A 27156-nucleotide genomic window follows, 5' to 3' on the forward strand; every position below is an offset into this window, starting at 1 on the left:
TGTTGTTGTGATTGTTGTGATTCAAAATTTAGACAAGTTGATTCGTTTTTTCACCGACAGCTGACAGGCAAAAATTCAAAATTTCGCGGGAAATTTGGGTATTCTAATTTGAAAATAATATCAAAATATAGGTATACAGAAGAATAAGTTAATTATTTGTTTTTTATATAAATTTTCAATTTAGAATCCAAAAGTGAAACAGTTTTTCATCATTAAACGACACATACATAAACACTTGTCAAAGCGGTCGGTAAAATAGAGTGAGTGGATGAGTTTTTTTTATACAAAAATAAAAAAATGGCTGTCAAATGACTTTGACAGGCATAGAAGAATTATATTTTTGTTTAATGGAAGGTCAAAAGAACGTTTCATATTTTTATAAAATCCCGAAAAAACATAAAATATTTATCCTTTATTTCGTACATTAAGCTGTCAAAAAGTGTTGAAAAATTTGTGACAAGTTGTAAAAAAATATAAGCGGCGGAGAGTATGGCGACGTCAGACATCAGCTGATTCGACCTCCGCTTTAACCAGGAGGAAATGATAAATGTCGAAATTTCACGGCGATCACGCCGTTGATACTGGTAAGTAAAATCTTTTTTTACAAAATAAAATCAATCTTTAATCCACAGTTGAATATTTGTCCTACAATTTTTTACTATTTCCCTTTTAACCTCAAAATTTTGTTTGAATTTCAAATTTTCTGTCAAAAGAAGTTTTCAACTATTTTTTATTATCATTCAATAATAAATCTTTTTGTATTTCTATAATGTTTACTTTTCTTTTTTTTAAATAAATTCTTTTACATTTAAAATAAAGTTTTCCTTTTAAAGTGTAAAAAATCGATTGTTATAAAAACAAGTTTTCTTTGAGTTTAAAGTTGAAACAAGTTTTTTAAGGTACATTTAAATGCAAGTTCTTTGAAGCAATTTGAAAATTGATTAAAATATATAACGAGACAAAATTTAAATTTAAAATATATTTGTTAAAATCAGGTTAAATATTAAATCAATTTTTAGTGTATAATTTTCAAGATCCTTTTATTGTTTCACAAGTGTTGAGTTTGGTGATGGCATTGCTTATGTAAATAAAAGTCGAGTGAGAAAATTTAGTAGACTTTACAGATCAGAATTACTCATCGGATGGATTTGAATGAGGTTTATTTTGAGTCTATTGTTATTTTAAATGACGATAATTTTGCCTTTGTATCGTTAAAGATAATTTTTCCTACTCCCTAAAACTTTATTAATAATTATTCAATTGTAACAAAGAATTTTTATCATTTCAATATGTGTACAAAAATCATTCTCAATTTTTCATTCTCTTACTCAAAGAGCATTTTTTTTTGTCTGTACAAAAATTAATTAAAAAATATTCTATTTCTTCGTTAAAGTGAACAAAACTTTACTTTAGTTGAAAAAATTGGTAAATTTTAGACCTAAAAATTGTCTTGTTCAGATTTACTAATTTTATACGGTAAGAGAAAAATAAAATTTTGAAATTGCAACTTGTCTTTGACAGAAAGATCGTGAATGTAAAAGATGACTCCGCCCTTGAGTCGCAAGCGTGGCTCGTCAGTCAGTTTCACACGAGCGAAGGATGACACCGAGAATGGAGGAGACGAAATTCAAATATCACTGGCACCTTACATTCAAACCTACCTGGCCCACAGTGGCCAGGGCGTGGGATGCTGCGGAATCGGCCTGCCAGTTCCATTTGAACGAGCCGCCCCCAGATCCTGGTGGAATCCAAAATTCGACTCCGAAATCCTCGAGGAGCAGTTTAAAAGAAGTGCCTTTCCTCAAATCAGATTGAGATTTCGGTATAATTAACATTTCTGTTTTAATGAATGATAAAATGAATTTCAAAGTTGAATGTGAAATGAAATTTTTGTAATAATATTTAATTTCAGATACGCTCTTACCTACATTTTGCTAGTCTCCGTCTCATGGCTTGTTTATTTTGTGATAAAAGGAATAGAAAATAAATCAGACTCCTGGCCGGCAATCACGATAACCTTCAGTGTTTTGGGTTTTTTGATATCAGCAGTGTTATACTTGACACACACAGATCATTATCAATCGTACGTTGTCTTGACGTCTGTTATTGTGGCCTCAATTCTCTGTCTACTGTCACTGATATTCCTCATTCTTGTTCCGCCATATTTCGACGGGCTCACACTCGTTGGACATTTCGCCCTATGCTCGGAAATTCTTTTACTAATTTACACCGTTATTCCAATGCCTCTTTACGCGTGTGTTGGAATCGGTACAATTTATTCAATTCTCTTCGAATTTCTCACAGCGTATCTCTATGGACTGAATGGGGGAAAGAGGACTTTTTTCACTGATTTTAGAGGGAATTCGACGACCAAAAGTGAAAAATTAACCGTCAATAATTTCACGAGCGAAGTTATTGCACCACCAATCTTAGATTCTCTTTCAAGAGTTGTTCGATCATTGAATAGTTCGGAAAATTTTCATTCTGCTTTTCATGTGAAATACAATGGGGATGTGGATTTTTCAACAACGCTCACTATTCGCATTTTAATGCAAATTTGCATTCACATTATTGGCGTTCATATTTTGATTATGACTTTTGTGAGAATGCGCGGAACTTTTATGAAGGTGAGAAATAGTCTTTTTTTTTTTTTTTTTTTTTTTTTTTTTTTATTTTCTAAGGCAAGTAATGAAAGTAATGTTGTAATGTTGCACACTTAAAAATACTTTCTAGGTGGGACAGTCATTGTTGGTGCGCCGTCAGTTGGAGATGGAGAAGCAATTGAAGGAGAAAATGATTCTCTCTGTGATGCCGCCGAAAGTTGCCAATTGGTTAATGGAGGAGAGCGAGAAGGAACGGGAGCGTGAGGATTCGTTGAAAAAGGGTTCGATTCCCTCGAATCACACCGACATTCGTTCACTATTTCGACCATTTAATATGCATTCAATGGAGGATGTTAGCATTTTATTTGCCGATATTGTCGGCTTCACGAGAATGAGCTCGAATAAAACGGCCGAGGAGCTTGTCGGGATTCTCAACGATCTCTTTGAAAGATTTGATGATCTTTGCGAGCATCACGGCTGCGAAAAAATATCAACGCTAGGCGATTGTTATTATTGTGTCAGCGGTTGTCCCGAACCAAGACCTGATCATGCAAAATGCTGCGTAGAAATGGGATTAGGTAACTAAATAATTAATTAATTAATTAATGACGATTTTTCTATTTGTTGATGAATATTAATTACTTTCTTTCTTTCAGCAATGATCGAGGCAATAAAGCAGTTTGATATCGAAAGAAGAGAGGGTGTGAATATGAGAGTCGGTGTGCACACCGGAACAGTACTCTGCGGCATTGTGGGTACAAAAAGATTCAAATTTGACGTTTGGTCAAATGATGTGACTCTAGCGAATAAATTGGAGAGCACTGGATCAGCGGGTAGAGTTCATTTGAGTGAAAAGACATTCAATTTTCTCGACGATCATTATTTGATGGAGGACGCGGAACCAATAAAAGGTGACTTTAAATAGGGTTTTAATAAAAGGTGAATTTTAAAAAAAATATCCCCTAATTACAGATTTGAAGACCTATTTCATAAAATCGAGAAAATCGGATATGATGTCAGAATTTATGACGAACGTGACAACGGAGGGAATGAGTATTTCGCCTTTAATGCAATCTCGTCATCGGCTGGCGTCCTGCAACACGCACTCGAAACCAAGGCCGCATTATCTTCATATGGTGACAAATACGAGTTGCTATCGAATGAAAGCAAATTCACTGCCGAGTATTTTGGATTCAGAGAACGACGACGAAGAGGGTGGAGACGATAAGGAAGACGTTAATAAGAGTCCGACATCGACGGCGAGTTATGGAAAGAAGAAATCGAAAAATAAACCTTGGAGGTATCTTCAAAGGCAACGAACAACCGAGGAGATGACGCCTTTGGATAGAAAACAGAATGTAATTGATGATAATGATGAGTCCACAAAAGAGGAGCGAAATGGAATTACAAAGGTGAATCTTTTTTTTTTTTTTTTTTTACAGAACTTGACTCGCGAAACGGTGTGGAACTTTTTATTTGTTTTAGGGGAAAATTGATTTCAGTTCGTAGGGAAATTTATTTTCGTTTAATTACTTTGTCTCAGTTGAATTTTATTTTAGACGCATGCTTCCACTGATGTGGAGATGGACCTGAATCCCGTACCTTCTAGTCCTCTGCTACCCGGTCAGGAACCACTTAGTCACGCCTCGTCTATCTGCAGCAGAAAAGATTCCGGGATTCGCAGTAGGCGCAGCAGTATCCAACAGCAAGTACGTCCATGCTTTCCCATCCCTATTTTCCTACCCATATTCCATAATATCAAACTCTCTTTTATTCTTTTCTCTTTTTCTTATCTGGTTTTTGTGTTGAGGTACCTTTTTTTGTTCTTAACACCTGTTTAAATTGTTTATTAACAAGTGGATTTTCATTTACAGTCGACATTGAAAGTTGCTTTTAGTTAAAATTTTATTCGTTTATATTAAATTTGTTGACAGTTGTTTCTCATGAATGGAATGGCCCAGGGCGACTTGTTGACTCAAAGGGTGAGCGGCTATTACACATCGAATTCGACTTTAAACTCAACTCAGGAACCGTCTTCTTCTGTGCCACCATATCCGTTTCCGCCGGCCGTCACCGATACGTTTGGCGCTTGCTTCCATAAATTGAGAAAGCAGTCGGATCTTCAGTTAATAAGGTTTATTTCACTATTCCATTATTATTGTATCGACAAGTGGAATTTTGTATTTAATTTAGAAAAAATTGTTAATTTCAGGTGCGTTCAGGATAACGTCAGTTCGCAAAGATCGTATTTCGTGAAACCTCCATTGTCGAGTGTGACACTTTTCTTCAAGAATAAGGAAATGGAAAAGGAGTATCGGGAGAATGCTCATAAAGCCTCGGAGGGATTGGGTGGCAATCCTCCTACATTGGCGACGTCGCGTTTCAATACCTATTTCGATATTCTCATATCGGCACTCGTCTATTCAGCAATTGCGATATCTCTCTTTCTCCTTTGCACGCCGTCAATTTATTTTATTGTCTTCTTCATATTTGGTACGCTAATTGAAGCGTCGGCTGTATCGTTGTGCATTCGTCAGCTTCTCAATCCAAGTACAATGCACGCAACATTCGCCCATCGGATATTTAAATTTTTCTCGCGATGGTATCCATGGCATGTTTGTGGCGCCGTTCTAGTCGCTCTGCCAATAGTTTCGATTCTCATGAATTTCACATGCAATTTTCGTTCGAGTTTCCATAATTTCGAATATTATTACAGTTATCTCATTTTCGTTGGTCTCGTACATTTTTGCAATTTTACTCAGTTGAATTGCTGGATGAAAAATCTCCTCGTTACCGTAACCGGTATTTTATTCATTTGTCTCGTGGCAAATCACGCGACACTTTATCGAAGTCACATTTTCACGAGTGTCGTCAATTCGAGTGTTGTCAATTTTTCGGGAATTGCCGATTTCACGGAGAATGTGATATTTGAAAATAAAAGTCTCCTCGTCATTCCAATTGGTGCTGCTGAGCCGCGTGAAGCATTCACGATAAATGCGACAAAATTGGATGAGAATGAAAATCGAAAACGTTTGTATGACGAGAGACTCTATAATTCGGAAATTTTTTTAGATATGGTACTTTTATTATTGTTGGTGTGGTTTCTAAATAGGGAATTTGAAATTAGTTATCGTTTGAGTTTTCACGGGAATTCTGTTGCTGCTCGCGATAAAGCACGGGTCCAAAGTATGAAGAATCAAGCCGATTGGCTGTTACACAATATTATTCCTAAATATGTAGCCGATCAATTGAAGACAACTGCGAAATACTCGCAGAATCACAAGGCTGTGGGAATTATATTTGCGAGTATTGTAAATTTTAATGAATTGTATGATGAATCTTATTTGGGAGGAAAGGAATATCTCAGGGTGCTCAATGAATTAATTGGCGATTTCGATGAATTGTTGGAGAAGTCGGATTACGCGAATGTTGAGAAAATTAAGACGATCGGCAGCACTTTTATGGCAGCGAGCGGTCTTAATCCTCAGGTATTTTTTTAATTATTAATTATTAAAATGGAAATACCTCAATTTAAAGACAACATTTTAATTGGAATAAAATTTTTCAGGTTCGTCAACAAAGTGAACACGTGAATACCCATCTTTTTCAGCTACTCGATTTTGCAGTGGCAATGCATAAAGTTATCTACGATTTTAATCAAGATCTTTTAGGTTTTAAATTAATACTGAGAGTAGGTTATAATTTTGGCGATGTTACGGCCGGAGTAATTGGTGCTACAAAACTTTATTACGATATTTGGGGCGATGCCGTGAACATTGCTTCTAGAATGGATTCCACGGGTGTCGCTGGAAAAATACAATTACCCAGCAGTTGTCTCCAAGTTTTAAATGAAAGATACGAATTTGAACCACGTGGTCAGGTTTATGTGAAAGGAAAGGATAATATGGACGTTTGCCTTCTTATTGGAAAAAGGAACCAAACTAAAGCCACGTAAAGAAAAATTTATTTGCCTAAACGATTTCGTGACATTTAGAAGAAAAAATAGAGGTGAGAGAGAAAAATATTTATTAAGAAATACTGTATTTTTGTAAATAACGAGAAAGTTTTTTGAAACGGGAGATCTGACGCGAATCTGCCTTTTCTAATTATATTATATATTGTAAAAAATGTGTAATTTATATGTGCGTTACGTGCTTTAAATGTGGTTTTCTGAACGTCTGAAATTATCGAGAATACATATACTCGTTATTATTTTTTAACGCGATACTCGAGTTCTTTTCAAAACGAACGATTTTGAATTCAATTTTTAAATATTTTTAATATATTTATGTTGTTTAAAATATCACAATAGAAGTCTATTTAAAAGACATGTGACGTGCTCTGAAAGAAAAAGGAATAAGTGTTGTTTGTCATGGACTTTTCTTGATTACAAGTTTCATTTTAATTATAATTATGTTAAATCGAAATCGGTTATTTCTTATTCACATTAAACTTTCTTCAGAGCGCGTCACATATTCTAAAACAATTTTTTTATCTTCTTAAAAAAATAGATTTATTTTTCCCTGTTGACACTGATCCTTCGATTCATGAAAAAATAAATATGATTACATCTGTCAAAAAATTCAGAATCGTTCATCTGTCTTGTGCATTTTTAAAGTTTCGTAACACAAAAGTTTAAATAATATTATACTTATAATTTAAGAATTATTGAAAAAATTTGTTTCCATTGTTTTTTTTTTTTTTATTTAAATGTTGATGAAAGAAAATTTACAATTTTTTCACAAACAAAAGAAAAATATAAAATTTGTTTTTCTTTGAATTGATGAAATGGTAGAGATCTGATTCTTGAATCTTGTTTTTTTATTAAAAGTAATTCTTCTTTATTTTCCGACACGAAAAATGCTCGACTGATTGTGATGTAAACAAATTTTTGCAAGAATTTTCAAAAAATGATTGCTTTTTATAATTTTATTGATTTAATTTATTTTTCTTTTTAAATTGGACCTAATTTCTTTTAAAATGAGATGAGAAATTTTAGTTAATGAAAACTATTCACTTTTATCGAAATGTTTTAAAGAAATTTTGAGTCATTTTATACGGAGAAAAAATAGAAAAATTGATAATTTTTATTTTTAACTGAAAATATTTTTTTTAATTTCTATCCTAAATATTTTTTCGATACTGTTTTTAAATTTATTTCAGAAAGTGTGGGAAAATTTTTAAATTAATGATGTTTTTTATTCTTTTACAAAAAAAAAAATTTCTGGAAGTTGATAAAATCCGAAAATATTTTAATTTTAACACGGCACTTGTGTACTTGTGCCTTTGCTGCTTCTTTCTACTTTTCAAAAACATTACCAGTTTTTTGAATATTAAAATTATCAATTTTCAATTTCTCAATATGATTATTTTTGTATATGTAATCATTTTATGTTTATCATTGAATGAATCTGAAAAGATGAAAGTAAAATCGGAATACTTTTTAATCTCTATTTTTAATTACCTTTTGATACTGTAAATATTTGGGACAAAGAAACATTATTTTCATCTCGTTTAAAAATGGTGCCGATGGTGCAATTTAAAAACCTACATATCCTAAAAAATTATTGTCAATGCATTTATTTATTACAATACAATATATACAAGATTATTGATCTATTTAAAAACCGATGTACAATGATGATGATGATGAAGAATGAATGAATAGTTGGCAGCTTAAATCGAATTTTTAATCGATTGACCTTTTGCAAATTATCGTCTAAATTTTGAGAATGAAAAATGATTCTTTTTTCGTGACGATAAAAATGTTATTTGTTAATATTACGCATAATTCCGTGTGTGTACATACATGCTTTGGGAATCAGAACAAAATTTCAAAGAAATTCTTTATAATGTAAAATTTCAAGAAAATCTGAAAATCCTTCAGAAATATTTTTTTTAAACATAACATGATGATTGATCGCTGTTTAATTTAGATATAAAATTTCCCTAGCAAAAAAACTTTTCACGAGAGAGGCCTTTTTACCGTATCGATTTGTAATTATTTATAATATACATATGTAAATAACAATTAATTGTAATTGAGTTTCTAGTACAATTAATTTGCAAAACATTCAAAAACAAATGAAAATATAATTAGAAAATATTTTGTTTCATTTCAAATTTAACAATTATTTTATTATTCCTTTCATTTTAAATTAATCTAACAATTTTTCGTTAAAAAGCACATTTACTTGAAACACAAATTACTAGAAGAAATTTTTATATTTTAATTTACACATTCAAATTTTTTATAAATGAACAATTTTTGTCGTGATCTATTTTTTAACGTTTTTGATGATGTTATGCAGTTTTAATTGAAACAGAAACTCAAAATGATCGAAATTGTATTAAATATAATCGATCGTTGCAAATAAATCAACTTTTCGATTCGATTGACGGCTTCTTCTAATCTTTCAGTACGTTATAATACTTTCGTTTACTTATTATTAGAGAATCTAAACTGTTTTTCTATACCTTGTAGAAAATTTAAGAAAATTCTATACTCTAAGATTAATAATAGAAATGTTTCTTTTTTTTACAATGCAATCTTTTTGCCAATAATCACCCTATTCCAAATTCTACAATGAAAATGATAATTTAAAATAAGTGATTGGAATTAAATCATAAAACAGTATTTAATATATTTTTTAATAAATTTACAAATACTTTTATTTCACTTTCAATAATGCATTTGTGCAATAATTTCTCTTAAACGTAAATTTGAATTTTTTTTTTCTTTTTAAGAAACAATAAAAAATTTATAATTAAAATTTCGGATTTTTTGCCTGCAAAAATTGCCGAACGAATGAAATAAAAATTCATTTGAATTTTAATTAATTTCTTTTTTGCAGTGACTTTACGATTATAAAACTATTCTTTTTTCATTTACATTTCGGTATTTTCTTTTTTTTTTTTTTTTTTTTTTTTTTTTGTAGAGTTTCAGCACGCAGTCTTTTTGCATTGAAATTGTGTAACAAAGACAACGATAGATTAAAAGATTAAAAGAAAAAATGAAACAGAAGTATAACAAAAAAACTCAACGGAAAAAGTACCTCAGCACTGATTAATTAAAAAAAAAAGAAATTAGAATTTCTTTTTTTTGAAAACTCCCCTAAGATTGAATTTCCTAAAAATAAATCTCTCGGAAGAATTAATATAAAAGAATTATGAAAATTCATTATAAAAACTTTAACAAATGCGGCACTCACTTATTTAAGTGAACACTTTTAAATAAAAAAAGTCGATCCACTTTTCTTTCAAGAGTTCATTTTTTTTTTCTTTGTAAGATATTTTTTCCTTTTGAAAAAAAACTTTAATTTCTTAAAAATTAATTGTCTTACAAAAATTATTCTTTCTTTTTTATTAAAAAAAAGAAAGATATCACGTAAAAATTTTTTTTAAAAGATTAGCCGAAAATTTTTAATTAACTGATATAAAAGAAAATAAATAAAAATAGTTGGTGCAATTATTTCGCTATTTATAAAGCTTAAATGCAATATTGTAGAAAATATGTACGTACACCTTCACTTGAAAAGTATAAGTTCAGATTTCTTTGAAATATCACCTCTAACTGATAGAAAAATATTCATTCAGAAGAGGGAATTTCAAACTTTTTGTGTGAGTGTGTGTTTATTGAGCTAAACCAACCGATGACTCCGAATGCTACGTGGGTCCCGCAAATAAAACGGCGAGACCAGTTTCACTAGAAGTCTTTGAAATTTCATCGACCCGTATGTATTCGGATTTCTTCGGAATTTGAAGACGTGGAAGATTGACGATTTTCACTTCTTTGCGATAAAGTTGTCCAATATTTTTATCGATAAGCTAGAAGAAGAAATGTATTTTATATTTTAAATAATGTTTAAATTTTTAGTTGAAAAATGTAAAATTTACTTGATTAGTGATTTTCTTGAACAGATCCTTCTTTCCTTTTTCGACTTTATTGCCCCTCGAGCTGACAACGGACATTTTCTCATCGAATCTCTGCAAATCGGCGGGATTAATTCCGGGTATTTGTTGCATAACTTCGATAATGCAGGGGAATTTAGGTCGAAGACATTCGTAAACTTGAGCTCCCAATGTGACAAGTGAACCCTGATTTGCCTCATGCTGCCCGTGAAGTTGAAGTCCCTGGAGAATCGCCCGCATTATGTGTGTTGCCATTTCGGGCGTCAAACTCCCGTCGGCTGCCAGAGCTCGCACCACTGGACCAGTCAGCATTGTCGCTTTCAAACTTGCGTTCGTGTCATTCCAAGACAAGGCTCTTTTCAAAAAAGTTACATAAAGTGTTTCCATTAATTATTAGCAAAATAGAAAAATAGAAAAATGTAAATTATTAATTAGTTGAAATCATTTAATTTCTGAACGTATTTCAATTTCTCTCACCCCAGAACGCAAAGCACTACACTGTGGCATGTAGAGGGATGTCGGAGGACAAAGGAACCCAGTTCACTGACAGCCTCGGCGACGATGCTGTTCCCTCTCACCGGCGGATCGACGGCCATTCCGCCACTGTCTTGATCCATCGAATCCGGAGGAGATGCATCGCTTGCCGCTCCTCCGACCAAAACAACTTTCAGTACGTCAACAAAGTCTCTCGTTAAATTTCTATTCAGCATATCCTCTATCACCTCCTGTGTATCCGCATTTTCTTCGTCAAGACTTCCTGACTCGTACAATTGTGCCATATATTGCCACTTGGCACTCAGTCTGTGGCACACTAGGAAAAGTATTTTCATTTCAATATGCATTTTGCATTTATTCACTTAATTCAAAAATACTTACTGTGAGTCGATACGTGAGCCAGAATAGGAACAAGAACTGTTTCGTAACACGCCGGAGGACAGAAATATACAAAAGGCTTCATAAAAACTCGAATTATTGGACGTAAACGATGATCTGGAATGACCTACACAAATGATGGAAAATAAAAATCATTTTTAACAATTACAATAAACAAAAAAGAAGAAACAAGAGAAACAAAATATAAAATGCATACCTCCATATTTGAAAAAACGGAATTTAGCAAAGCGTGTGCGAATCCAGGGATTTGGTACAAATCTCTGCCAATTGTGTGACAACCACTTCCCAACATATGGTAACAATGATCGTGAATATTACTTAAAAATGATTGCATTCTCGCCAACGGGGGAGTGACAGTGCAATCGGCTTCGGCAGTTCCGTCACTATTGTTTGACGAATTCAAACCCAGTAACATTGATCTCTCCGATTCCAGCAGACCGAAAACACCTCGGTATCCCTGAAGAAAACAAAATTTTTACTTTTCCACTATATTCTGAAATACGATACCTGCAATATTATTACTTGTAGGTTTTATTTATCGCGGTAAATTATTATACCTCGGAGAGAAGAGCAAGAGCCGGAGGTGTAAAAAGTGCATTCATCGATCTTAAAAATTCGAAAAGTGTCCGCAACACTGGAACAATGTGAGGAGTAGATGGATTTCTATAGACAGGATTTCCACTTTCACTGAGAGCGCCAACGAAACCTCCTCTCGCCGCTCGGTCCGGATCCTCCGGTATCGAGCATCGTTTCACAACACTCAAAACAGTCAAAATGCAATACATCAAATCCGAGCGATTGATTCCCGCTGGATCCTCGTAACCATTTTCCACTGGTACTTGATCCAAGCCAATGAATCTGATCAGCTCCAATGGCCCCTTAAATGCATCCGTTCCCATCGTCACGAATCTCGTCGCTGCCTCGCCCATCACTTCCGCCACAAATCTGCCAATCGCACAAACTCGAAATGTAATTTGAAATTTTACAATTTTATAATAATAACAATGGTACAAACCTCGTTTGCCTCTCGTAATCGCAAAAATGATTCGAAATGAGTAAAAGAGCCTCGTACAGAAAAACACTCTCCATTCGGGTGAGTTGACTCGGTTCGCGAACCAAACCCCGAACAGTTGTGTGAATTTGATCGAAAACTGGCAAGAGCAATAGAGGATATTTATAACCAATTTTCACCATTAAACTCGCCGCGTGTCGTCTCACGCTTTTCGTCGATTTGCAGCGCGTTTCTTTGGTTTCGCCAGGCTCCATGAATACAAGGGCGGCGAATATTTTCTCGAGAACACGCGGCAATATTGCCACTCCCGGCATTGCCATTGAGCCGGTCGACATTGAGAGAAAAACAAAAAGTGCACTAATGCACGAGAGTAAAGTCGAGAGAAGCCAAGGGTCCCGAGGATTGTAACTCAAACACAATTCCAAAAGTTGTAGACCAGTCTGTACGTTCGGCCTCTCATTCACGAGCAAAATCCTGGAAAATTTAATATTTTTATATTGAATATTTGACAGAAATTAAGACAGAAATTAAGACAGAAGCTACAAACCTCGAGACAACCGAGTCCAAAGCGTTTGCGAGTGCTTCCCACTCTAGATATTCGCGATCATTTGGATCACACTTGTAGCCAATGTCACTCATTCCCTTGGTGATTTTCGCCGTGAGCCAATGTTGAACGTAAGCGAACATTACCAAGGGAGAGACCATTGTCGCATTTCGAAAACCCTCCAATAAATCCATTCGAAATCTGTGGAAGAATGATCTGAATTCTGCCTCCGTATCATAGTCGGAATCAAGATAAGAAACCGTTCCATTTGCGTGTCTTCCGTTTGAATATGTGACTTTGATTAATTTCGGCCCAGTACATTCAATGTATTTTGGAACATAAGTCAATAAAAGTGAATCAGTTTTGATTTGCTCATGCTTAAAGAGAAGAATCCAAATCGAATTTGCTAAATGTGTCAATGTCAGATTGGAATGCATCGTGAAATGAAGAACAGTGTCGAGGAAAATGTTAAAGTGCGCTGGACGAATTCCGGAAGAGTCGTCTTTACCCCACAACTGACATAGTTGCGTTGCCATTCCAATTAGTACCTGCCCACAAAAAAGTGACAACAAATTAGGTTAAACATAAAATTAATCTAAACCTTTTTTTATTTGTTCTCAAGTAATACCTGAGTGAGCTTCTTCAGGAAAAGATAGTGACTTTCGTAGAGATCGTTTGGTCCAGGTGGTGGAGGTGCCGCAGTTGCTGCAACGTAAATGCATCTGAGAGCCTCTTCGGTAAACAAAATCATCAATTGCTTTCGATCGTCTGCCTTCCCCTTTCTGTCCACCACGTGCAGAAGACACTCGGCTGCCGAGCATCTAAACACCTGATTTCCCAGAAGAAGGCAAAGTATCTGCAGAAGACGACCTTCGTCCGCCATTATATGATTTATCGAAACCCACTCGACAAATCCGGTCAGGGTTTTCAAAACGGCCTGAAAATAGTATGACGAAACAGAGTCAATGGAAAAATTCAATCTCTGCCAATAGTTGTAATAATAGAGATTGAAATAAGCATGGAAAACGAGAAGAGAAAACATGAAAGCTCACCCGAACGACTCCACTGTGCGCGGCAGCTTCCGTGTTCCTTCCGAGATTCGTTTGCTTCTGAAACTCGGAGAAATGCTGCTCCATTAATCGCAAGAAAAAGGCAAAAATCTGTGCCATATTGGTCGTCAACGCTTGATAAATGTCCTTCCGCCTTTGATTCGATTCCAATGTCTGAAGGAGTGCAACATCTTCGACGAGTCGAAGGAAAACGAGCAAAACGAGTTCCGTTTGACTCTCGCCCCGGGTGCAAACCTCACTCAACTCGGCCAAAAGTGTCGGCCACTGTTGAGGCCATTCCCGTTTTATCATCTCAACAATAACTCGCGACAATGCATCCTTAATGTGAGCCTCCTCCTGGAGCAATGGTTCCGTGCCCTCCTGAAGAAGCTTCATTGAATTCTCCTTGATGAAAATCTTTTCCGACTGAGAGATCTGCGTCCATCTGTATTTAATGCAGTGCTCGAGTAACTGCAAACCGAAATGACGAACAATTGAACTGCGATCGGGTGACTTTTGAGCGAGATACAGTCCACACTGGACGCACAACGGCGATGATTCCTTAAATCTTTCACAAGCACTGTAAACTTCGAGACGCTGTTGATGTGGAACGTTCGGCGACATCATCACCTCAACCACCCGAGCGAGCTCTGACGATGTCTGCGCGACATCTCCCACGCCGAAATCCATCCCTAATTGTTCAACTGCAAAAAAGGAACAAGATTTCATTTCAGGAAAAAGCGGAAAAAGTAAGAAAAACGACATACAGTGAAGGCATTTCCAATAAAATAATCATTACAGGGAGAAATAACAAAATTTCACCATTATTCAGTTTGCAAAATTAGTTTGATTGATTGGTACGTGTAAAGGTTATAAATGTATCGCTATTAATAATCAAACTTGATCTACAATCTTCATCTCTTTCAAAAGAAATTAAATAAAGTAACTTATTTTAATTTCAATAATATGTACTTCTTATGTTCAAGTCGTTCAAGTACACAACAGGATGAATGATTCAATACCCTTATAATATTGGTTAATCGTTTCATTTGCAAAAAAAATTTGTAAATTAAAAATATTACTATAGACATATTTGGAATAGTTGAATAGAATAATTTTCATTTTTCTAGAAATGCAAAAAAAAATTTATGGATTTTGATTAAATTTTTTAGTTGTAAAACTAACATAACCTAGATAATAACGTAAATTATTATACATATATCAAATAATAGCAAAATATTGTACTTTATTTATACAGAGAATATCCAGGAATATCGTCTCCGTAGCGTCGACCTGTTGACGTTCATAATTTTAGAAGAAAATTTTCGAAAAAACAGAAGATTTCTAATGAAATGTCTTGTTATGCAAAAAATCAAAGCACTACTGATGAGGTGTGAGTGAATATAATAAATAATTAGTGTTTAGAAAAAAAACACGAGAACGTGGGGAGTAGATTTCTGGGCTACTTCGGCGTGCACGCCGACCATGCCTTGACAGTAGTGTAGAAATGCAAAAAACTCACCCCTATATTGCGTTCATAAATCGGAAAAAAATTTTTTCCCAAAGCCAATGGCTTTTGATATTAAATTCACACTTGTTGCTTATTTCACAAACGATCTTTTTTTCAAGGAAATTTATGAAAAAAATAGTTTATTTACCAGATTTACTTTTCTCGGATTTTCCTCGGGATGCGGCACATTCAATCGCGCATGTCGATTTATTCGCCCTCTCTAGATAGAATTTGAAAACAATCGACCTGGTCAACGTAACCTTTAAATTCGCGCCCTAATAACAAGGCGTTTGGCAGTTATTTTTCTCCTTTTTCTCATTTTTCTTTTGCTTCTAAATTTTATTTAGAAAAAATAAAATTTAGTAAACAGTTCAGTTGAATGTAAAATTGCTTAATTATAAACATAATATACCTCAATTTGTCCAATTTGAAGATAATTTCGCTCAAGTTGCAACGAAATTAGAATTAATTTGTTCTGCTAGGTTATGCCGGTTTATCATCCACCACAAGAAAATAAATAAACAAGTGAGTTTTTTATTTAAAAAATAATTCAACTTTTCACTTAAGTATAATGAATATTGTTCACTATAAAAAGTAGTATAATAATAATTAATATTATTCCAACATTATTTTCAAATAAATAATCAAGTGTTTTAAATTGTTTACTATCAATAATTATTAAAAGTTTCGCTTTCCGAAATTTTCGAAAAGTAGGCGATATTTACGTTAATATATTTTTAAAATATTATATTTCTTGTAAATTTACAGAATATACTTGAGGAAATACTATTTTGAAAGAAAAAATGGACGAAGCTTTGGTAACACCTTGTGCATTTAAAGAAAAATTTGCGAAGCAAATTTATCGAGTTGAATTTTCCCCCTACGAATGGTCCCAACACTTGATTTGCATAGCACTGGATCAGGAGATTATTGTAGGCACAGTAAAATTTCAGGTAATTTGAATGAAATTCCACTCGCAGGATTTTATTTTTAACAATTAATTTTGATGAGAAATAAAAATGTTAATTCAGGAAGACGATGACGTTACGGAAGATGTTGTTTACACTCTTCTAAGAACATTTCATCACGAAACGAGAGTCCACGCAATCGCCTGGAGTCCGGAAACATCACTTACACTAGTTCCAAAAGTTGTTTCTTTCTGCGTGGCTGGTGCTGACTTCAAAATTAGACGATACAACAGCAATTTGAGTGACGAAAATACTTACGAGGTACAGTTGTGAATGAATGGTGGAAAAATTAAAATTTTTTTAAATAAAAGTTTAAAAATAATATCGTAGATTTTAGATGGACACAAGGACTATGTGAATGCCATTTCTTACGAACCTGAGGGCGACCTATTGGCATCAGTTTCCGATGATCATACTTGTAAACTGTGGGCAGTAAAGGAAGATGAACAGAAATGTATTTCGACATTTTGTCTCAATTCACCGGGTGTCAGTGTCTGCTGGCATAATGAGGAATCCGGAAAGTTACTCGTGGCGGAGAAAAATGGATTGATTCGAATGTTCAATGTGAGAAGTCAACAGGCAATTATGTCCCTTGACGCTGGAACCGTTCCTCTATCTTCAGCCGATTGGGGTCCAAATCCTCTGAAAGTCGTGTGCTTGGGTGCCGGAGAACTTTTACTCTGGGACGTATCTCGGCCGAGGTGAATATTTCTCCAATAATTAATCATTTTTTAACAAAATCTTTTTTACATTTGCATAGTTGATACTATTTGGAAAATGTTTTTCAGCCGACCAGTGGAAAGTCGAAATCTACACGTGGAAGGTGGAATAATGGTAAAGTTTTCTTTTGCAAGTGAAAATATTGTGGCGAGTATAGGACGGCCGGACAATCTTTTGAAAATCACGAATTTAAGTACAAAACAAGTGATTCTTTGTGGAAAGATTAAACTCTTTGGTGGAATGTCATGGCATCAAAGATTGCCCTACGTTTGTGTGGGAAACGATAGAGAACTTCAGTTTTGGAAGATAAACAATAAGTAGCAATTAGAAATATTTAAAAGCTCAAATACAGCTTTTAATAAAAATAGGAAATGAAAATAAATTGTCGGATCTTGCTATACATTTTTTTTATAACAGAAAAGATCAAATTATCTATAACAAGTGAAAATATATTTGTTGACTTAATTTTGATTGTTTGAAATTAGTCAACTTGTATTCAATGAAATTTAATAATGTTAATTAAAAAATGTAAGCCAGAGCTACTATTTAAGATTATATAATTATATATTTCTTTTGATATTTCAAACGTCGCGCTCGAACTGATGCGCAGAAAATTTGTACACATTTAACAATTTGAGGAAATAAAAAATGCCTTTTCTAAAATGTTTCCATTATTTGAAAAGAAAGCTGAAATCGACAATCGTAATAATAAAAATTTTTTTTTGAGATAATAGTTTCCTTTTTGACATTTAAAAATATTTTCGTTTAGAAATTAAAATTTTTAAACTGTTGTTTTGGCAACACTGATATACATATATACCGACCGAGTTTTAGCATTTTTTACCGTTCATTTTATAAAGTGGTGGAGGTGGAAGAAGACGCCACGCCGCTACATAAAAATTGAAAAGTTATATATTGATTTAAATGTTAATTAATAAGAGTTTTTGCAAGATAAGAGCAATAAGGTACATACATTTTGTTATAGAGGTTAGTAGAAACAATACTTATATTTCAATTCATATTTTAAGCTAAAAAAAGAATTTTAATTTTAGATGAGGTGGAGGCGCACGACTATAATAAAATCTTGTACAGCTATTTTTTTTAATTATTTTATAAAAATCAGTAAATACCTAGATGTAAAATTAGTACTTTTCAATACTTGTTATTTCTAGAATTCTAGAATAAATTTTTTACATTTTTTATTAAATCTCTACCTAACCTCACTTTCTTATAAGGAGGTGCCTCAGACTTTAATTATATACGTATACATATTTAATCCATTTAAATTAACTTTTTCTGCTCTCGCTGAAATATTGAATTTTAATCATAATGATCTATTTACAATTTTATCCAACTTTTATGTATATAAAAAATAAAAATTTTCTTTTTTTTTACAGATATCGCGTGACTGCCAAATTTCAAATCGTAATGGCATGGAAGACATTAAATTAAAGGATGAACATGCAGAAGGAGAAAACATAGCGTAAGTTTACTTTTTTGTTTAAAGTTTAAAACAAATAATTTTTAAATATTTTTTTTAAGTCCCTACTTTAATAAAATATTTTTCAACAGATATTGTGACTTCCAAATTTCAAATCGTAATCGAATGGAAGATTTTGAACATGAGAAAGCTAACAACAGGAGAAAAAGGGTAAGTTTTCTTTCTTTGAAAATTATACAAAATGAAATTAATTCAGTTAATGAAGAATTATATAAATTTTTAACATTTTTTTTAAACGTTTCTTGAATACCTTTTAAAAGATATACATAATATTCATAAATGAGTAAAATAAATAAAAAATAAAGCATACTTTTAATTATATTATTTATATAAAAAACTGAAGTTAAATCGTAGTAATGTGGAAAAATTTGAAATTAAACAAATTTCCGCTGCACTATCAAATCGTAGACTTGAAAGAAGAGAATAATAATGACCAAAGCGAAAAATTTATTAAAGACTAAGTAAGATTTATTTTGTGTTAGAGAAAACTTTTTCGAAATTTTATACTTTAATATTTGCATGAAGAAATATAGGTATTTCATGTTTGACTTTCTTTTTTTCAGAATTCCGATCCTAATTCAAAAATATTAGAGTTTTGTCATTAAATGGAAATGCAACTTTAATCAATTTTTTTCAAGAAGAAATTTTCAAATAGTTTTAAGGATTTAATTTTCACTGTAACCAATTCAAATTGCATATAATTTAATAATAATTCATACTATTTGAAATAAATTGAGATAACCATAATATTATTTCATTTGTTTTATTTATTCTGTGTAATTTACCCTTCATCTATACTTTTGTCATTATTTAAAAAATGTTTTCTTTTAATATGTCACGCACTCTATTTCTTTACACACATTTTATCGCAATATCAATAATTTTAATTAAAATAGGAAATTGTAATAGAAAAGAAGTTTATAAAAATTCAATGATTTTATTTCATTGCGTCATCACAAAATATAAAATGTATTAATTATACTAGTCAGTCATTACATAAAAGAAATATTTAAAAGTTGACACATTTATAAATAAGAAAACAATTTCCCTACCATTTATAATAATTCTAATGAATATTTTTTTTAAATATTAAAATAAAAATTTGTTGACAGTTATATTTGTATTACTTACAGTTTGTTAGGAAGTGCAACAGTCATTGAACAATTTCGGAGTGAGGAAAATAACTTTCTCAGGATCAAAATATTCTGGATCGAAATTACAACCGTCCATAAAGTAATTATTCAATTCTTCCTGTTCGTTTGTTGTGAGATTTTTTTTCTTTCGAAGATTTAACAGTTGCATATAACCGGAAGATCCGCCACAATTTTCTGGTGGACAAGCGCCTTTTCCATCGATACATTTTGGATAATTGACGTTTTTTTCAGCAATACTTATTTTGATTAACGTAATATCGTGCACCCAACCATCGCCCATGTCATAAATATAAAGCGCCTTCTTTTGATTGTCAACAAAATATTTCTTTATCTCGACATCATTCTCCCACATTGTCGATACACAAAAATTATCATCGCTATTTGGTTTTTCACCGATTATTTCACGTTTACCAGTTAATGAATTTCTCACGTAAAATTGATGCATATGCGAACCATACCATCCCATTGACGAAATAATTGCATCACTTAAATGACCGAAAGTGTAATTTTCTGGTACTTGAATTTGTCTCCATATAGTTGGTTTTATGTCTTTTAGAACAATTCTAAATTCGTAGATTTTTGCCTCAGTTGCGGACATTTTTTTCTACAAATCGAAATAGAATATGTATTAGATTGAAAAATAATTCTTCCATAATTATAAAAAAAAAAAAAAAAAAGAAAGAAATTATACATATTTTACACTCAAATAGGAAAACTTGTAATATTTACCTTTTACGAAGAGACGTGTACATTTATTGACCGCCAAATACCCAATAATAAGGAAGTACATTATTGTTTATGGTGATCCTTCTTGACGAGTTTTCAAAAATTCAGAGAAATTGAAATAATTTTATTAGAAGCACTTTCTTTTTTTCAATTTTCATATTTTAATGTAAGTCTATTAATTTTTCTTTTCTTAATGAAAAATAGTTGTAATAAAAATTAATACTTTTGGTCAAAATTTTAATAAGTGCCCATGATTTGCAGCCAAATTAATCACTAATTACAATATAAAATACATACTGTTAATAAAAAAAATAACAAAATTAATTTTGTTTTTATTTACATTTTATTACAAAATTTATTACAATTACAATTCAATGGTAAAAAAAATTTTAAAATACATTTAATGTAAAATTATTTTTAAAAATACCGCGTTCACATTAAACAATAAATATAATAGAAATCAACATCTCCTGGGTTAAAATACTCAGGATCAAAATCGTAGCCCATGTCTTCTTCCTCGGTCAGCTCTTCTTCTGGCTTTGCTTTCCTCTCCAGCATTTTCTGATAAATTTCCATCCCTTTACATTCTTCAGGTGGACACAAAGGATACAATTCCCCAGGAACAGCGGGTTAACTGTTACTGATATTAAAAAAATCCAAAAAATCCTTAATTTTTGTTTTTTTCTCGTCGAGATTGTCACAGAAATCGTCCACACTAGGTTAATTCTTCATAAATTAATACCTCACTATCATTCTCAGGATTTTCCATTTCAAAATTATGAAAATGAAAAGTAGTGCACTATTTGACCAGCCCATATGACGCTAATAATCACCAAATTTAATTTAATTTAATTTAATTTTCGCCATATTTTCGGTTCTATTCCCTTCAATGAAACTTGAAATTCGTATATATGTATATGGTATATATTTTTGTCCGCATTCTGAAAATTTCATTTATAATGAAAGTTTTGGTCTGATCCGTCGCTGAAGGTAGAGAAGACATACCGCAAATCTATAAAAATTATAATTTTTATTTGTTAAATAACCTTTTTATCCCAAAACACGTGTTTTAATTGTTTCAATTTGTTTTAATTACGCACCTTCTTTTTTAGCATTTCGAAATGGAAGACACGGTTGAAAAACAATTACTATTTACGGACAAGAATAAACAGGTTCTTTATGTAGCAGTTAGGTATAACAAAATAAACATTTTATATTAACTATTTTTTCTTTAAAAAAATAAGGCACAACATCAAGGGTGCCACCATTTATGAAAAAAGAACGTTTGTACAATCTCTTATTCACTTAATTAAATATTTCTACATTTCATCTCTAATCCATTTAGGTATATTTGCATCTTATTGCTAAACTAGACAAAAATCACAAAAATAAATAATAACAATTAGAATAAATTTAATTGTTAAAGAAAACAATTGAATTTATTATTATTTAAATTTAATTTTAAAATTAATTTTTAAATATACAAAAGGAAGGTTAATAAAAAAATAAATTGTTGAAATTGGTAGGTATGTACCTTTAAAGTTTTTTGAATCCTCTCTAGCTCTTAATCCCAATCATCCCAATCATGAACAGCAATTAAATCAACATCATCGGGGTCAAAAAATTCGGGATCAAAATCATCGCCCATGTAACAAACATCAAGTTGCCTCTCCTCTTCCTCGGTGAGTTCATCTTTTGGTTTTGCTTTTTTATCCAACAATTCCTGATACTCCTCGAACCCATCGCAATGCTCCGATGGACAAGCGCGTTCACCGCCAATGCAAACGGGATATGTTTTCCCAGGAATCTCTGGTAATATTCTCGTTAATTTCACATCGTGTTCCCAATGACAACCTAAATCGTATATAAATATTGCTCTACTATCGCTGTCAACAAATAAGTCCTTAATTGCTGTGTCTCTCTCGTCGAGAGTCGAAGAGGAATCTGTTGCAGCTGGATCTTCGCCAATTATTTCCGGCGAATCAGTTTCAGGATTATTCATTTCAAATCGATGAAGGTGAATCGGATGACCACTCCAACCAATTGCGTTATTAATCACTTGACTAAAATAGAAAAATGTATAATCTTCTGGAACTTGGATTTTTCGCCATATTTTCGGTTCTATTCCTTTTAGCGAAATTTCAAATTCATACACATTTTTTTCCATGCTTGGCATTTCATTTATGTATAGAATCGTTAATAAATTCCAACTAATTGTTATTGTAAACCTGAAAATTACAAATTTTACACTGATTACTTAAATTTATTTTTATGTTTTGAAATAAAAAATAATTTCAAAGAACAAAAAGCTTGTTTTGATGTTACAAAAATTATTATAAACAAAAAGGTACGTGAAAGTTAATATTTAACTTACTTTTTTTTCTTGTAAGAAATAAGACCAAAATACGCCTAAATTCTGTAGATTGAAAAATTCACATTTATTACCAGAGAGAGAAATGTAAAAACGGGAGCCTCAAAATCAAAATAAGACTTGTGATTGATTGCTGATTAAGCTAATATTAATAATAAGAAAGTCAAAATATTGTTTGTGGTGACGCACTTGTGTGTTTTTCATTTTATTTTGATTGTAATAAAAGTTTAAAACTATTGTTTTTCGTTCATTTAACAAACTTTTAGAAAAATTGAATAATATCTCTATTTCGTTAATTAAAATTTTCAATGTTTATTTACTTGTGAGACAAATTGATTGACAGTAACAAAAATATTAATTATTAATATTTAATGACCTGAACAAAAATTAAGAGGAAATGAAATAATTTTCATCTACTATAAATAATAATAAAACAATTTTATTTATTTTCATTTTAATTTTATTACAAAATTAGATAAATAATACTTAATACGTAAAACGAGAAACATTGTTAGGTATCTTTGGAATATTTTTCCTATTCACTAATAATAATAATAATAAACTCAAGATTTAGAGACAACGACGAAATAAAAAGGAATAATTTTAAATTCTGTCATATTAGTAAATACTAGTTTTGAAATAAACTAGTTTAAAAAAAAGGTAAGATAAAATCAACACAAAGCAACTTGGCGTTGAATGTAATAATAATAGTAATAAATTCTGTTGTCGAAAAATAAAATAATAATCCACTTGGAAATCTGAAATAAATAAAATATTTTTTTAATTGTGCATTATTATTACTGTTATTTTGTTAAAAATAAGTTTTCTATTATTGTAATTCTTTTTGTTGAATTAAAAAAATAGATAAAATTGAATGAGGAAAATTTATTACCTTTTAATCTTAATAATTTTGTTTATCTCATTCCAAATATTGAGAAAAAGTCAAAGACGCTGAAATCAACTTCTTTGGGATTGAATTCCTCGGGATCAAAATCGTCGTCCATGTGGTACCACTCGAGTTCCTCATTTTCTTCCTCTGTGCGCTCCGCCTTTGGCTTTGCTCTTTTCTCCAACAATTCCAGATAACCGCCCGTTCCTCCACAATCTTCGGGGGGACAAGCGCGTTTCCCGGCAATGCACACAGGGTATTCTTTTCCCGGTTGAGCAGGCACTATTCTCATCAACTGCACATCATGTTCCCAGCCATCTCCAAAATCGTATGAGTACAGTGCCTTACTTTTTTTGTTGATAAAAAAATCTTTAATTTTTGTTTCCTTCTCATCGAGACTCGTACATGAATTTTCCATATCGGGATCTTCGCCAATTGTTTCCTGACCGCCAGTTTCGGGATTTTTCATTTTAAAGTCATGAAGATGCCCACCAGCCCAACCCATTGCGTTTAGAATAGCATCACTCAATTGATAAAAAGTATAATCCTCTGGAACTTGAATTCTTCGCCATATTGTTGGCTTTATTCCCTTCAGAACGATTTTAAATTGATAAACATTTTTTTCTGAATTTAAAATGTTGTGAAGAATTTGCATGTTTTGAATATTTTGCAAATTTTGCAAATTTGGAACATTTTGCATGTTTTGAACATTTTGCATGTTCTGTTCAATATTTTGCACATTTGCCACATTTTGCAAATTTTCAGCATTTTGCAAATTCTGAAAGTTTCCCATATTTTGAAAATTTTGACTACTCTGACTTTGAGCCGCCGCCTGTGCGTTCAAAATTTCTGACATATTGTAAATCTGAAAAAAAAGTTTAAAATTAAAATTTTATTTCCTCAATTTTTTTAATTGTTTTAAATTAATATCTTTTTTAGTTGTAGGAAACGATTGAGGTGACAATATTTATTAATCTATCAAAATTATATCACAAATATAGATACAAAAAAAGAACTCTTCAATTAATTGAAGTTAATTTGTCAATTATATTCATAATCTATTTTCATTAGTTAATACATTTTAATTCGTAATACAATTTACCAACTGTATATGTCGAAAAATATTTTATAAATTCAGCACAATATGACAAACGTTTCCAAAAGCCGGCAACAGGATCAAACAAGATTTAAAACAAAGGAATCGCGTAACCTATAATTTCCAATTACGTTTCGCATTTAAAGCGTTTAAAACAAATATATTTCTGTTAAAAAAAATCAGTCTATTTTTCAAGAATTTATATTTTATAGTTTATCATCACTGTATAATTTAAGACAGTAGTATAAAAAGAACTAAAAGTATCTATTTCAAAACACGTTTTATTTTTATGTACTTTCTTCTTATCGACTTGAAATTGAAAAAAACGTTAAAAATTTATTTCTAATTACAGAAATGATCTTTAATGAAATAAAACAAAAAGGGTGTTTTCTACTATTAACATTATTGGTATAAACAAGTATAAATAATAATTATTCTACTTACTATAATTTTTTCAAAGAAATAAGAAACAAACTGCTACGACGAAATTCTCGAGAAGAGTGGAAATTTGTATGTGTGTGTGTTTGTTCAAAATCAGAGATAGAATCAGGGGCGCCACTTTTGTAAACAAAATAACGTATTTTTGAGACTTTTTTATAGCACAGTCTACAATAGAGACGATGATTAGTTTATGATTTTTTTGTTACATATAGTTTTATTATGGAGGAGTCTATTGAAAGAGGAACCTAATTGGTTAAATTATTTTTTCTTTTTTTTTAATTTTAATTTAGTCCAAGTTCATAAACATTATTTAATTGTAATAAAATTATTTTTTTTATAATCATAAATTTTTATTATCATAGAAAGGAATTTTAAAATTCAGGTCCACCAACTTTAAACTTTTGTAGTTTTTAAGGTGCGTTCACACCTCTGTCGGTAGAAAAAAAATTTATCGAAAAAAGTTGAAAACGCGTTCACAACTGCTTACAGGTGTTTCTACAATAGCTGCAAGTATTCAATCTGCAATTTTGCACAGTTTCAGGGGCCGTATTCTCGAATCGATGACCCTAGATGTCGCATGCGACAGACCATTCGAGATGGAAAAAGCTATTCTCGAACGCTTGTCGCATGCGAGATTTCATGTCGTATGCGATAATTTCCGAATGGTTCATCTCGAGTGGGTAGTGGCCATTCGAGATGCAAAGTCGTATACGAAATGCTAGTAAAAAATAAGGTTGTGTGTCATCCTTGTAATAAACGTATATAATATAAAGTAGTATTAGTGTACATGAACCGCATGCTAAAGTAGAAAAACTATACAAAATAACCTAAATGTAATGTTTAAGAATTAAAAGTAAACTTGTGAAATAAAAGTTTAATGTAAATAATTTATAATATGCAAAATTTATAATGGATAAATTGCACATGTTTGTGTTATTTTTGTGAATGAATCATGTTAACAATATATTTATTTTATTTTTTATTTTTTTTAATTTTTTAATCTTCGTTTCATTTTTTCTGTCTGTTCACACTTTAAAGTTAGTTTTTGTGTATGCTTTTGTTTTTTTCTTTACAAAATATTGTTTCACAAATTGAAAGTATGGTCTTTTTTAAGATTTAAAATAAAATAAAATTTAAAATTATAAAATTACAAAAAATTTTGATTAACAAATAAATTTTCTTTTTGCAAAAATAGGAAATATATATATTTATTAATTAAAATTATGCATAATATAAAGGGATATATCCCTTTATTATGCATAATTTTAATTTTTCAATAACAATATTGTTCACAAACTGATTCTTTTCTTTAAAAAAAAAATATTACATATTCCAGTTTCTTAACATTTTTGTAAAAAATTCTCAATTTACAAATGCTAATATTAAAACTTTAATATAAAAAAAAATGTTGTTACATTTATTTACGAATTTCTTTAATTATAAAATTATTCGTAATAATATCAGTAACTTCTATTTAAATAAATATTTGATTGTTATTATTTTTTCATTATTTTATTACATTTAAAAATAATTAAATTTTTGTAATCATTTTGTAACGTACGTCTACAAAATTCAATGTATTTAGTGTTTTTAACTAAAATTCTTCTATAAATTCATTATTTTTAATAATTAATTAAATATATATTGCCAAATATAACTAATTTCAAAAGAATTTGAATTATCAAAATTTTAAATTAAATTCATTCAAAATTAAAATTTTATAAAATTTCAAACTGAAACCGCTTAAAGTTAATTTGTTTATAAAAA

General features: G+C 31.3%; 6 protein-coding genes across 12 annotated transcripts; 2 read left to right on the forward strand and 4 right to left on the reverse strand.

The window, feature by feature from the left end:
• The first annotated feature begins 252 nt into the window (after positions 1-252).
• Positions 253-7735, forward strand: LOC122504418 (adenylate cyclase type 9). 2 transcript variants are annotated; one of them, XM_043615532.1, is made up of 10 exons: positions 254-584; positions 1522-1822; positions 1913-2627; positions 2734-3181; positions 3260-3514; positions 3576-4015; positions 4163-4312; positions 4538-4737; positions 4816-6091; positions 6172-7735. In XM_043615532.1, exons 2-10 carry the CDS (start codon positions 1542-1544, stop codon positions 6556-6558), a joined length of 4152 nt encoding a protein of 1383 aa, XP_043471467.1. In that variant the 5' UTR covers positions 254-584; positions 1522-1541; the 3' UTR covers positions 6559-7735. The 2 variants fall into 2 exon arrangements, with proteins under 2 accessions (XP_043471468.1, XP_043471467.1); XM_043615533.1 differs by lacking the exon at positions 4163-4312 and having other exon boundaries at positions 253-584.
• A 432-nt stretch (positions 7736-8167) lies between these two features.
• On the reverse strand, positions 8168-15777 carry LOC122504420 (exportin-5). 3 transcript variants are annotated; one of them, XM_043615534.1, is made up of 11 exons: positions 15672-15777; positions 14017-14717; positions 13593-13901; positions 12968-13512; positions 12424-12894; positions 11966-12353; positions 11605-11865; positions 11391-11514; positions 10992-11325; positions 10500-10869; positions 8168-10430 (listed from the first exon to the last, which is right to left on the reverse strand). In XM_043615534.1, the coding sequence occupies exons 2-11, from the start codon at positions 14701-14703 to the stop codon at positions 10269-10271; spliced, it is 3651 nt and encodes a 1216-aa protein (XP_043471469.1). In that variant the 5' UTR covers positions 14704-14717; positions 15672-15777; the 3' UTR covers positions 8168-10268. The 3 variants fall into 3 exon arrangements, with proteins under 3 accessions (XP_043471469.1, XP_043471470.1, XP_043471471.1); XM_043615535.1 differs by lacking the exon at positions 15672-15777 and adding an exon at positions 15536-15665; XM_043615536.1 differs by lacking the exon at positions 15672-15777 and adding an exon at positions 15259-15277.
• Positions 15778-15906: 129 nt separating this feature from the next.
• Positions 15907-17874, forward strand: LOC122504421 (nucleoporin Nup37). The gene is made up of 5 exons (XM_043615537.1): positions 15907-16048; positions 16292-16476; positions 16555-16752; positions 16822-17192; positions 17280-17874. Exons 2-5 carry the CDS (start codon positions 16327-16329, stop codon positions 17530-17532), a joined length of 972 nt encoding a protein of 323 aa, XP_043471472.1. The 5' UTR covers positions 15907-16048; positions 16292-16326; the 3' UTR covers positions 17533-17874.
• Positions 17875-19735: 1861 nt separating this feature from the next.
• Positions 19736-20742, reverse strand: LOC122504422 (uncharacterized protein y4hQ-like). The gene is made up of 2 exons (XM_043615538.1): positions 20596-20742; positions 19736-20470 (listed from the first exon to the last, which is right to left on the reverse strand). Exon 2 carries the CDS (start codon positions 20462-20464, stop codon positions 19850-19852), a length of 615 nt encoding a protein of 204 aa, XP_043471473.1. The 5' UTR covers positions 20465-20470; positions 20596-20742; the 3' UTR covers positions 19736-19849.
• A 342-nt stretch (positions 20743-21084) lies between these two features.
• On the reverse strand, positions 21085-23125 carry LOC122504423 (uncharacterized protein y4hQ-like). Of its 4 annotated transcripts, XR_006301833.1 has the most exons (4): positions 22967-23125; positions 22127-22820; positions 21693-21740; positions 21085-21604 (listed from the first exon to the last, which is right to left on the reverse strand). XR_006301833.1 is itself a non-coding variant. In XM_043615539.1 (3 exons), the coding sequence occupies exon 2, from the start codon at positions 22766-22768 to the stop codon at positions 22157-22159; it is 612 nt and encodes a 203-aa protein (XP_043471474.1). In that variant the 5' UTR covers positions 22769-22820; positions 22967-23124; the 3' UTR covers positions 21085-21604; positions 22127-22156. The 4 variants fall into 4 exon arrangements, 3 of the variants coding, with proteins under 3 accessions (XP_043471474.1, XP_043471476.1, XP_043471475.1); XM_043615539.1 differs by lacking the exon at positions 21693-21740 and having other exon boundaries at positions 22967-23124; XM_043615541.1 differs by lacking the exons at positions 21085-21604; positions 21693-21740 and adding an exon at positions 21750-21956.
• Positions 23126-23386: 261 nt separating this feature from the next.
• On the reverse strand, positions 23387-25525 carry LOC122504434 (uncharacterized protein y4hQ-like). The gene is made up of 3 exons (XM_043615552.1): positions 25393-25525; positions 23856-24717; positions 23387-23721 (listed from the first exon to the last, which is right to left on the reverse strand). Exon 2 carries the CDS (start codon positions 24706-24708, stop codon positions 23878-23880), a length of 831 nt encoding a protein of 276 aa, XP_043471487.1. The 5' UTR covers positions 24709-24717; positions 25393-25525; the 3' UTR covers positions 23387-23721; positions 23856-23877.
• Positions 25526-27156: the final 1631 nt, after the last annotated feature.

The sequence above is a fragment of the Leptopilina heterotoma genome, unplaced genomic scaffold, assembly GCF_015476425.1.
Source record: "Leptopilina heterotoma isolate Lh14 unplaced genomic scaffold, ASM1547642v1 Lhet_299, whole genome shotgun sequence".
NCBI lineage: Eukaryota > Metazoa > Arthropoda > Insecta > Hymenoptera > Figitidae > Leptopilina > Leptopilina heterotoma.

Excerpts from the sequence above, each read along its gene's own strand:
- LOC122504423 (XM_043615539.1), bottom strand. The coding sequence starts at position 22,768 with ATGCCAAGCATGGAAAAAAATGTGTATGAATTTGAAATTTCGCTAAAA.
- LOC122504422 (XM_043615538.1), bottom strand. The coding sequence starts at position 20,464 with ATGTCCGCAACTGAGGCAAAAATCTACGAATTTAGAATTGTTCTAAAA.
- LOC122504418 (XM_043615532.1), top strand. The coding sequence starts at position 1,542 with ATGACTCCGCCCTTGAGTCGCAAGCGTGGCTCGTCAGTCAGTTTCACA. Across the intron at positions 3,182-3,259 it reads CTGCGTAGAAATGGGATTAG|CAATGATCGAGGCAATAAAG; the intron begins GTAACTAAATAA and ends TCTTTCTTTCAG. Across the intron at positions 6,092-6,171 it reads CGAGCGGTCTTAATCCTCAG|GTTCGTCAACAAAGTGAACA; the intron begins GTATTTTTTTAA and ends AAAATTTTTCAG.
- LOC122504420 (XM_043615534.1), bottom strand. The coding sequence starts at position 14,703 with ATGGATTTCGGCGTGGGAGATGTCGCGCAGACATCGTCAGAGCTCGCT. Across the intron at positions 11,515-11,604 it reads CCGTTTTTTCAAATATGGAG|GTCATTCCAGATCATCGTTT; the intron begins GTATGCATTTTA and ends TCATTTGTGTAG. Across the intron at positions 10,870-10,991 it reads GTAGTGCTTTGCGTTCTGGG|AGCCTTGTCTTGGAATGACA; the intron begins GTGAGAGAAATT and ends TTTTTTGAAAAG.
- LOC122504434 (XM_043615552.1), bottom strand. The coding sequence starts at position 24,708 with ATGTCAGAAATTTTGAACGCACAGGCGGCGGCTCAAAGTCAGAGTAGT.
- LOC122504421 (XM_043615537.1), top strand. The coding sequence starts at position 16,327 with ATGGACGAAGCTTTGGTAACACCTTGTGCATTTAAAGAAAAATTTGCG. Across the intron at positions 16,477-16,554 it reads TAGGCACAGTAAAATTTCAG|GAAGACGATGACGTTACGGA; the intron begins GTAATTTGAATG and ends ATGTTAATTCAG. Across the intron at positions 17,193-17,279 it reads TGGGACGTATCTCGGCCGAG|CCGACCAGTGGAAAGTCGAA; the intron begins GTGAATATTTCT and ends AATGTTTTTCAG.